General features: G+C 42.6%; 1 protein-coding gene across 1 annotated transcript; it reads left to right on the top strand.

Moving 5' to 3' along the window:
* The first annotated feature begins 638 nt into the window (after positions 1-638).
* slc19a2 (solute carrier family 19 member 2) lies at positions 639-9,812 on the top strand. Its single transcript, XM_066706814.1, has 6 exons — positions 639-818; positions 2,187-2,777; positions 3,313-3,556; positions 4,507-4,699; positions 7,478-7,619; positions 8,080-9,812. Exons 1-6 carry the CDS (start codon positions 690-692, stop codon positions 8,323-8,325), a joined length of 1,545 nt encoding a protein of 514 aa, XP_066562911.1. The 5' UTR covers positions 639-689; the 3' UTR covers positions 8,326-9,812.
* Positions 9,813-10,370: the final 558 nt, after the last annotated feature.

Below are 10,370 nucleotides of genomic sequence, written 5' to 3'. Positions count from 1 at the left end.
ACCCCCCCCCCTCCTATAAAGGCTGAAGGGATGTAAATAAAAAAGAGAAGCCTAATAGTTTCCCAGCTTTCCATGCACAAAAGCATTGCTTGCCCTCATCTTAAAACGTATTATTCCAAAACTCTTTTTGTTGGAATAGTTATGAATCCTACATATTTAATTGCACACATTATTTATGCACACAGCTAGACCATCCAGGAGCATCTGACTATAGTATATAATAGTGCAATATTATTTTAGTCAATTCTTTGTATTATATAGTAGTATGCTATGTAAACAAACCATTGTGTCACAAAACAAGATATGGATTACACAGCAAAATAGATAAAGGAGAGATTTCATTAACTAGGAAGCACATGCAACATTAGTATGTATACGGGGCGTGCAAACACAGTTGCCTCATCTTTGCGTCTATTTACTAAGTATGAAAGTGCGGTGACACTGTTTCGAAACGCATGGATGCGATGAAGAAATGTAACGCAGTCGCCTAACATATCTGGATCCTGTTTTGCTGCAGATACCGACTCCAGCAGACTACATTTTCCATCCTACTTCAAAGCACTGACAACAAAAAAGACCGCCTTCTCGTTACGTAAAGACACACCCCCTATTTGCGGGATTGCTATTGGTTCACTGCGGCTGTCATTTTCTGGCGCAGGCGTCCTGCTCTGTCTCATGCCGAGAAGGTCATGTCTGAAACATGGCTGTGTCCTACAGTGCTGCTGTGCGTTTACGGGTTTTTCTCAAGTTTGAGACCCTCGGAGCCTTTCCTCACGCCGTTTTTAATGGGACCTGACAAAAACCTCACGGAGAAAGAGGTAAGTTTGCGGGATACGGAACCGTACAGCCGTGGCGCACAATTGAAGTCGACCTCGTGTGATAATGTGAAGCCGGAGCCAACAAATACTGTGTTCATAGTGGATCTTTTTTGTTTGATCTAGACCTTATTATTATTAATATCAATCCATGATGTGCTTCATGCAAAGTGTGCGCTGTACAGCGTTTCATACTACTTGCCTTGCGTTACTAGGACTTGTATTGCTATTTTGATAAATAACAAGAAGAAGAAAGATGTCGTTCTGTTAAATAATGCAGTTATACACATGTATACAATCAAACTCCTCATACGAGTTGATGTGCGAGAACATGCACAAGGTCAGTCGTGTGAAGGCGGTTTTCACACGGATTCTCACATACATACTGTGGGACGTTGCATCAGTTTCCTGGACGCTGACGGTGTGATGAAATTCACAGACTATTATATTATATCCTAAGATCTTTAGGAGACCTCCCCATCTTATGCACTGAGATTGGATATCAGTTGTCTTTAAAGTGTCGGGGGTTGACTCAATATCGCGCATTAATCCTGGGAAGGATCCTGTGCATTAACACCGCCTGGAATTTCTCTCTTATTAGTTGCCGTGCCTACCCACCGGAGTACCCAAATCCCCCTTTATTTCGGTTAAATCCGCATTATGAAATTCCCGTAAAGTATTAACAATTTAAATCACAGTGACTATAGAATGAATGCATGTGTCATTAACTTGTGGAAATAATGTATGTATTGCTTTATATACTAAACCTTTGTTTGTGTTATTTTCGAAACCATTATGCAGTTCTATTGAATGTGAAAAATGTAAAATACAGACAGACACCTAATTTGTATATGAGAGAACACAAGGCACAAAAAGGAGCAGACACAAACCCAGTAGTTACTGGCAGGTTAGGCATGTGCATCACACTGAACTTGATTCTCAGGCAGAGAGCATATATATAACATTTTCATTTTAGTCACACTAGGGACAGGGGGGGAGGGGCATGTGTTGGGGCTCAATAAGGTAGTCATCGCAATCCATGATCAGTCTGAGTTAATACATTAGATTCCGTTACCATTCTTCCTCTTCGTATGTGCTTTCACTCTTTACTCCTCCCTGCCGCTCCCTACCAGGAAGCAATACGTTACTGAGGAGGGAGCCTTTCGTGGGGGATGCGGCAGGTCAGGTGCTTCCCCTGTTAATTTGACTTCCCCTGGGATCCGCTGAGGGGCCCCCGCACAGCATCAATATATATAACTATATAAAATAGCATACACACATGTTGCTGGTACACTGAACAATCCCACTAGGTTCGATTGGGCCCTCTCAGCTAAATGCCCCTGTCCTTGTGTATCTTCTCCCTCTGCACAGGTTGTAAATGAGATTTACCCAGTATGGACCTACTCCTACCTGGCGCTGCTCTTCCCGGTGTTCTTGGCCACCGACTATCTCCGCTACAAGCCAGTGATCATCCTGCAGGGGGCAAGCTTCATCGTGACTTACGTGATGCTGGTGAAGGCCCAGGGGGTGCTGGCGATGCAGTTCCTGGAGTTCTTCTATGGGTTGGCCACGGCCACCGAGATCGCCTACTACTCCTACATCTACAGCGTGGTGGACGCGGCCCAGTACCAAAAGGTGACTGGCTACTGCCGCAGCATCACGCTGGTGGGCTCGGCAGTGGGCTCCCTCACCGGGCAGGTCCTGGTGTCCGTTGGCAAGGTCCGGCTGCTCTACCTAAGCGTTATGACTCTGGTGTCCATGCTGGTGGCCTTTGTGGCTCCCTGGTTTCTGCCAATGGCCAGCAAGAGCTTGTTCTTCCACCAGAGACCCAAGTGCCCCGGTAAGGAGGAGAGAGGGAGAAAGAGGGCCAGAAGTTCCCTGGGCAGTCTCTGTCAAGCAGAGCAGGAGGACCTGGAGTCCAAGGTGCCCTTGAACACTGAGCGGTACCCTCAAGCCAACTATGTAAGTGTCTCGTCAGTCAGTATGTCCATGTCTCTTTTGGCTGAAATGCATCTAAAGTGATCTACATCTACTTGTAAAGTTGTGTTCATCGCTCTTCATCAAGGTGGGCTTCACTTATATATTATTATTATTATTGATAGGGAGAAATGTACTACCTCAATAGTAGGCTGACAAAGAACACAATCTTGCAAGTGTTTGAAATGCAGTTCACATTTGTACTTGGGAAGGTTGATGTTATGGTGTTTCTAATTTGTATAGGTTTCACAGCTTTTGCCACTTTAGCATAACATTGGCAGAGGCTTATAATGAAAGGAATCTGGCAGCACTTCCTCATTCTTTAATGCATGACTATGCTCTCTGCTCTACTTTGAAGTGTTAACAGTAACCATACACCTTAATGTTGGCCTGTAACGTCACATCACATTTGGCGTGATGCCTGCTCATCCACCCATGGGGCTGTGAGCACCTGTACCTCGTGTTTTGCAATTTGGAAACCTGTTGTAGAATACCTTTTTGTTTGGTGTTGTCTGTGCAGGTGCTGGGGGAGCAGGGCCAGGCTAGGGGCACTGGTGTTGTGGAGGTGCTGAGGATCCTGTGGCTGGACTTTCTGCAATGCTACTCCTCCCAGACTTTACTCTGCTGGTCGGTGTGGTGGGCCCTGTCCACCTGTGGCTACTTCCAGGTCATTAACTATGCCCAAGTCCTGTGGGAAAAAGTGCTGCCCTCCCAAGACTTTGAGATCTACAATGGCTATGTGGAGACCATCTCAACCTTGTTAGGTAGGCAATAGAGGGGTCATAGGGCACAGGGGGGGAAGCGTTATGGAAAATCCCCCTGCCAGTTGCAGAGGACACAAATACTACTTACCATTGCCCCTGTCATATCATGTCCAAGCTCTAGGTGTCAGTTTGTCCTCCACCCTAAAAATGTTCTTTCTGCAAACACTGCTACTGGTGTACCATAACCTGTGCATACAGTGATGTGTCGAGAGTGTAGTCTGTAAAATCAAATGCTTTTAAGACATACGCTGTGGAAGTCAGACGCATGGGCTGTCAATGTGTGACTGGATTAGGGGAATTCAAATATGAATCATAATTGCCGGGAACAGGATGGATGTGTACAGAGCACTTCCCAGCAATGGTGAGCAATAACCGTAATGACTGTTGAAGAACCAGAGTGTTCATTTGCGATTTAGAAGCACTTTAATTGTTATTGTGTTTGGCTACAAGGTGTTTGATGCACAAAAACAGAACTACTGTTCAACACAGGTCCTCTGGCAAGTCACAGGACTGCCTTGTACCAGAATTGTTCTGGAACAAACACAGATGTAGGATTTAGTTCATGTGAATAATCTTAACCTGGTGTGATGCCAGGCCTTCAGACGTTCGCAGTTTACTCACTGTAGCCCATCGTAGACTGGACTTTGTATTATGAGCCAGACGCACTGCAATCCCCAACAACCAGGGTTGACCACACATTACATTTGTGCATGGTCTTTAGAAATTGATTATTTTGGAGATTACAAATCCAACTGAATTGTGGCTTTCCAGGACTAAAGCAGACTGACTTCCAGTAAGTAATGGAGTAAAAAGTCCTTGACTGTAAATGAGGGTATCTAAGTACACAGACAACACTGTGCTTGACTCTCTCTTGGTTCCTCTATAAGTTGTGGGAGAGAGTCGTGGGGCTTCTGTGTCTGTGTTGCTTCTAATATATGTCTCTCTTCCAGGAGCCGTGGCGGCGTTTGGGGTTGGCTACATCAAGATCTCCTGGGCGACCTGGGGGGAGCTGGCTCTCTGCATCTTCTCGGTGGTCATCGCCGTGGCCGTGTACCTCATGGACACTGTTAGGAACATCTGGGTTTGCTACGTCTCTTATGTAGTCTTCAGGGCTACCTACATGCTGCTTATCACGATCGCAACGTGAGTGTGGTATCTTTCAGCCTTTTCCCATCTTCAGGTTTTTATCACTATCTCACAATTGCTTTGAAATCTAAGGATGAACAAGGGCAGTATGCATATTTTATTAGACTTATTCTAACATACTTATCTTCTCTTTCAAAATAGTTGCCAAGAATCCCCCCTAAGTTAGGTGAATTTGAAAAATGTAAAATTAAGCAAAGTGAATTCAAACTACTGGTCTTCCTCATGAGTAAATCCTACAGAGAATTAGTGGTCAGTTTAATAAAACGCCTTGAGATACTGAATAACAAAATACAGTATGCTAGTATTAAATACTACAATTTCCTGAAAGCATAAGTTGTGCAGTTTTCAGCATCTTGGTGTTATAGTGTATAAGTAAGATACATACGACACTTCCAGATTGATTCTGAGAAACTTTTAAAACTGAAAGATTTTAGATTTCAGGATGTTTTGGGTCATAACTTCCTGGATAGCGGAAAAACTACAAAAGCAGCAGATTCGTCTTCCCCACGGCAACTCATCTCAAGTCAAACAAATATTTGCATTTCTTGGACTTATTCCTTTACAGTATTGATAATAATTATACTTTCCAAATACAACAAGAAGTGTTACTATGTTACAGTGTGTGTGTGTGTGTGTGTGTGTGTGTGTGTTCACAGGGTAAATAGTACCTTTCTTATTACAGTTGATCATTATTGCTTTTAATTGCTTATCAGGTTTTGTCCAAACTGAAATGAAGACATTCAGGTCCTAGGTACAATTTGTTTTATTAACAGAATTTGTTTACATGTTTACATTGTAATAACCCCCCAAAATATCTGCGAAAACATTGCTTGTGTGTAAACACTGACATATAAAGCAATTTATAGTTACTGTAAGTGTAAATACAGTTTTGGAGTCCCCGATTGGCACAGAGGAACTCTCTCTAATGCTGTCTCTCTAATTGCTTTTGATGAGAAAAAAAATCAAGAACTGAATGCATATTAAAGAGCTCCTTAGGTGCCGATCAAGGTCTCCAAATTGTATTTACAATATAAATGGGAATTAAATTTTTTGACAAAGGTTTTGCTTTCCTGCATTGCTTGTTTTCAGGTTTTAATTTTTCATCAGTGTTTTCACATACGCCATGCTTTCTTAGAATTACATTTTTGGTTATTACTATATGGAAATTGAGTGTAACATATAAACAAATTTTGTTAATAGATAAACAAATAAATTTGTACCTTGGTCATTTTTCATAGTACTTTTGTTCTGTTTTAATTTCAGTTTGGACCAAACTTGATAACAATAATCTCAATAATGATGATCATTATGGTTACATACACCGATCAGCCATAACATTATGACCACTGACAGGTGAAGTGAATAACACTGATAATCTCGTTATCATGGCACCTGTCAGTGGGTGGGATATATTAGGCAGCAAGTGAACATTTTGTCCTCAAAGTTGATGTGTTAGAAGCAGGAAAAATGGGCAAGTGTAAGGATCTGAGCGACTTTGACAAGGGCCAAACTGTGATGGCTAGACCAGGGGTTCCCAAACTTTTTTGATCCAGGGACCCCTTTGCCACCCAGATTTTGGTCGAAGACCCCCACCTACCAATGGATGGCGATGTAGGGGGGGGTTGTCCCGACGGTAATAATGTGCGAGATGGGGGGGTGGGTGGGTTAGGGTAAAAACATGCGAAAGCGGGGGTGGGGAGTTTGGGATTGTTGACGGTATTTTCGCCAGAGTGCCAAACCGTATTTTAAAAAATGACCGGTGGGGGTGGGGGGGTATTTTGTCGCGGACCCCCTCACGGACCACAGTTTGTTTGGGAACCTCTGGGCTAGACGACTGGGTCAGAGCATCTCCAAAACTGCAGCTCTTATGGGGTGTTCCCGGTCTGCAGTGGTCAGTACCTATCAAAAGTGGTCCAAGGAAGGAAAAGCGGTGAACCGGCGACAGGGTCATGGGCGGCCAAGGCTCATTGATGCACGTGGGGAGCGAAGGCTGGCCCGTGTAGTCCGATCCAACAGACGAGCTACTGTAGCTCAAATTGCTGAAAAAGTTAATGCTGGTTCTGATAGAAAGGTGTCAGAACATACAGTGCATCGCAGTTTGTTGCATATGGGGCTGCGTAGCCGCAGACCAGTCAGAGTGCCCATGCTGACCCCTGTCCACTGCCGAAAGCGCCTACAATGAGCACGTGAGCATCAGAACTGGACCACAGAGCAATGGAAGAAGGTGGCCTGGTCTGATGAATCACGAGTTCAAGGTGTTGACTTGGCCTCCAAATTCCCCAGATCTCAATCCAATCGAGCATCTGTGGGATGTGCTGGACAAACAAGTCCGATCCATGGAGGCCCCACCTCGCAACTTACAGGACTTAAAGGATCTGCTGCGAACGTCTTGGTGTCAGATACCACAGCACACCTTCAGAGGTCTAGTGGAGTCCATGCCTCGACGGGTCAGGGCTGTTTTGGCGGCAAAAGGGGGACCTACACAATATTAGGCAGGTGGTCATAATGTTATGGCTGATCGGTGTATATATATTTTTACAGCAGTAGTAGGTGGCACATTCACCTGAGCATTTATTTTGTGTTATTGCAAAAGACCAAACAAAATACTGTGTGCAGATTGTCTAAATTTAAGTTCCTCATAGTATAGAATTGATCTGGAAGAGTGGTATGTATCCTACTTATACACTATAACAACACACAAAGACACAGAAAACAGTGATTTTAGCTTGCAACTTCCTTGAGTTCCTAACGTTTTCCTGTTTTTTTCTCCAACAGGTTTCAGATTGCCGCAAACCTCAGCATGGAGCGCTATGCCCTTGTGTTTGGCGTGAATACTTTCATTGCTCTCGCGTTACAGACCCTGCTTACTGTGATTGTAGTAGATACCAGTGGGCTGGGTTTGGAGATATTTCCCCAGGTAACACTCAAGCCAAGTCTGTGAGATCTGTTCAGTGAGGTTAAACTTGTAATTCCCACAAACCAAGCTAGCAAAACTTCTATTTGTTGACTCAGTTTTGTATTGATGTTAAATCTCATACACATTGTCTGCGTGGCACTCCTCTGTGCTGCTCATTTCAACGTGACAGGGATGTTTTTTTAAATGAGCAACTGTGGTGCTTTAACCTTCTTTTCACATCACTTGTTACCTGAGGCTGTGGTTTCCACTGTGGCAGAAAGGTAGCAGAAATCAAACACGTTTGAATGGCATTGAGATCCAGACTATAAGCTTTGCAGGTGTTCATTCTTTTGACGTCTTTATCGGTCAGAGTTAAAGAACTGTGCACCACACACAAAGTGATGTAGCAGTCTTCTGTATTGAACAGAAGTTTAAACCGGTTTAAAACTCTTAAAGGCTTTTTCTTCTCTTCCTCTCCCAGTTTCTGATCTACGCCAGTTACTTTGCGGTGATCGCAGTCATTTTCCTGGCAGCTGGGCTTTACAAGATGCTTGGGAGATGCCGGAGTCAGCAGGCGTGTCAGGCAGACAGTGGAGAGAAGGTGTCGGACTCTGCAGGGAACGGCCTGGCTGACGGTGACACAGAGATGGGAGACATCACAGTGGACCAGCCGTGTCTACAGGACGTTGAGGGCAGAGGAAAGTCAACCGACACCTTGGGAGACTAAGTCTGTGTGGGACTTTGGCCACTTGTACTTGAAGCACATGTTGGATTTTTTGCTATTCCAAAAGCCCGTCCCACCTTTAGCAGCAATAGTACAAGTTTTAGTACCTTTTGAGAGATCACTTTTGTGGGATGTGTGTGAAGATGCCGTTATTCAAAGTGCCATTACTGTTTACATTTCCTAATCGAGCTCACACTACACAATTGGTTAAAGTTTGGTATTGCCAATTGTCAAATTAATCTTGGGGAATAGTCCAAGTCGTAGTTCTGACACCTAATGTTAACACTGGCCCGCCTGGGTAGTGAAAGTCCTCAAACAAGGATAATAAGTTTAATGCAAGATATATCACACATCTTAAGGATTGTCAAAAGAACCCTGCCATAGTGTGATCCAGGCTTTACAGGTAACCCTAAGCAGCGATCTGGCGATAATTTCTATTGCAGACCTAATTTAATTCTTGTGAACCTACTTTTGCACTGATTTTCAAAGCTTCTAGTTGTTACTCTGTAAAATGTTACCATATTGAAATTAAGAAAGAGCACTTACAATCAATTACAATCAAATATGGTATCTGTATTTTATACATTGTCAAATTGTTTAGCTCCCAGGGAGTGTAGTATTAATCGTGCGCACACAAAGAAAAAAAAAAAAAGCACTTATCCGTGATTTGGAGTTTCAGGTCTACAGTGTAATTTCAGTTTTGAAACTGGAAACCAAAGACTGAGGACTTGTTTTCTAAACTGGGTCATTTATTTTCAGTAGATTATAATCATTATTTATTGTATTTCTTGGCAGACGCCCTGATACAGGGTGATCATGCATTTTAAAATCCAAAAACTGATACTTAAGAAGTAGGAAATATTTTTTGAAGAACAATAGAAGGAGGATATTTTCTAGTGGACTTGTCTTGTCCATAGTAAGCTGCAACATCAGAGGTCTGCTTTGTAATTTATTTCACAATGATCTTCCGTCTCCAGCTCTTACCTTGTGACTCCTCTCTGTGGAGGTTCTCTGCCAGCAGCCTAGGGGGCCGCAGGGGAAGCGGAGTCATTGAATTCACTGTTACTGTATGGTACAGCAATGAGCCAATTGAACTGCTGTCCTCTATCAAGGTCCTTTACTGATTACTAATGCAATTTTCTTATCCCATGACTTACCAAAAACCCTCACTGGGGTCTTGCGGAGTTTACCGTGTTGTATTAGATCATGTCAAACATCAGTGTGTTCCTTTATTGTACCTAACTGAGTTGTGTTTTGTAACTCGGGTATCATTATAATGAAGAAGATAACATTATAATGTATTTCAGAATGCTACACTAATATACTGCAGAGTTGGCTGTACCAGCAAGCCATAGATCTTCCTACCGCTTCTCTCTTTTTAGGCAGCTATGTCCTATTTCATTCACGCACTTGTGATTTTTTTTTTTTTTTTTACTGTTCCCAAAAAACATATGTTCCTTGCTTTTTTTATAATAAAAATCTACATCTGAGTAGTTGATGTGACAAGTTTGTTTTCAGTGGTTTAATTACAGATGAAAAATGAAAATGATCAGAACTTGAGAAAGTTGCACTGAAAAATAAAAAAAGCATTTCTAAACTGAACTGTTTTGCTGGAAGTCAATTGAGAAAATCAGAAAAGCCACAACAATCATTAAAAGAAAAAGTTTATTCCCATAAAATGTTCTATTACTACAAACAGATCGGGCAATCGAACATGCATATTTTTTTTTTTTTTTAATGATGTGACTTTTCTGATTTTCTCCATTGACTTCCAGCTAAGCAGCTCCAGAGTTAGCACCCCTGTCACGGCATATTAATCGATTTCTAATTTCTGGTACATAGAATAAGCTGGACATGAAAAGCTCACTCCACAGAATGTTTCTACTTATAGAATAACCTGAGAAAATAAAACTTTAAACTAGGAGAATGCTGGAGAATTGTGTGTATGAAGTCGGCTTTTGCGAGTCAAGTGTTTTGTGACCACTGACTTTTTCATTTTGTTAGCACAATTGCTAAAACTAAAATGTCTTCAACCTAATCCAGTTAAG

This window comes from Amia ocellicauda, chromosome 6, assembly GCF_036373705.1.
Source record: "Amia ocellicauda isolate fAmiCal2 chromosome 6, fAmiCal2.hap1, whole genome shotgun sequence".
NCBI classification, from domain to species: domain Eukaryota; kingdom Metazoa; phylum Chordata; class Actinopteri; order Amiiformes; family Amiidae; genus Amia; species Amia ocellicauda.
The sequence above is the reverse complement of the archived record's forward strand: the minus strand, read 5'-3'. Positions and strand labels throughout refer to the sequence as shown.

What these genes read in the sequence shown, in the direction of transcription:
- slc19a2 (XM_066706814.1), top strand. Translation starts at nt 690, where the DNA reads ATGTCTGAAACATGGCTGTGTCCTACAGTGCTGCTGTGCGTTTACGGG. An exon ending in GGTACCCTCAAGCCAACTAT is followed by an intron (nt 2,778 to 3,312) that starts GTAAGTGTCTCG and finishes TTGTCTGTGCAG; the next exon opens with GTGCTGGGGGAGCAGGGCCA. An exon ending in GACCATCTCAACCTTGTTAG is followed by an intron (nt 3,557 to 4,506) that starts GTAGGCAATAGA and finishes TCTCTCTTCCAG; the next exon opens with GAGCCGTGGCGGCGTTTGGG.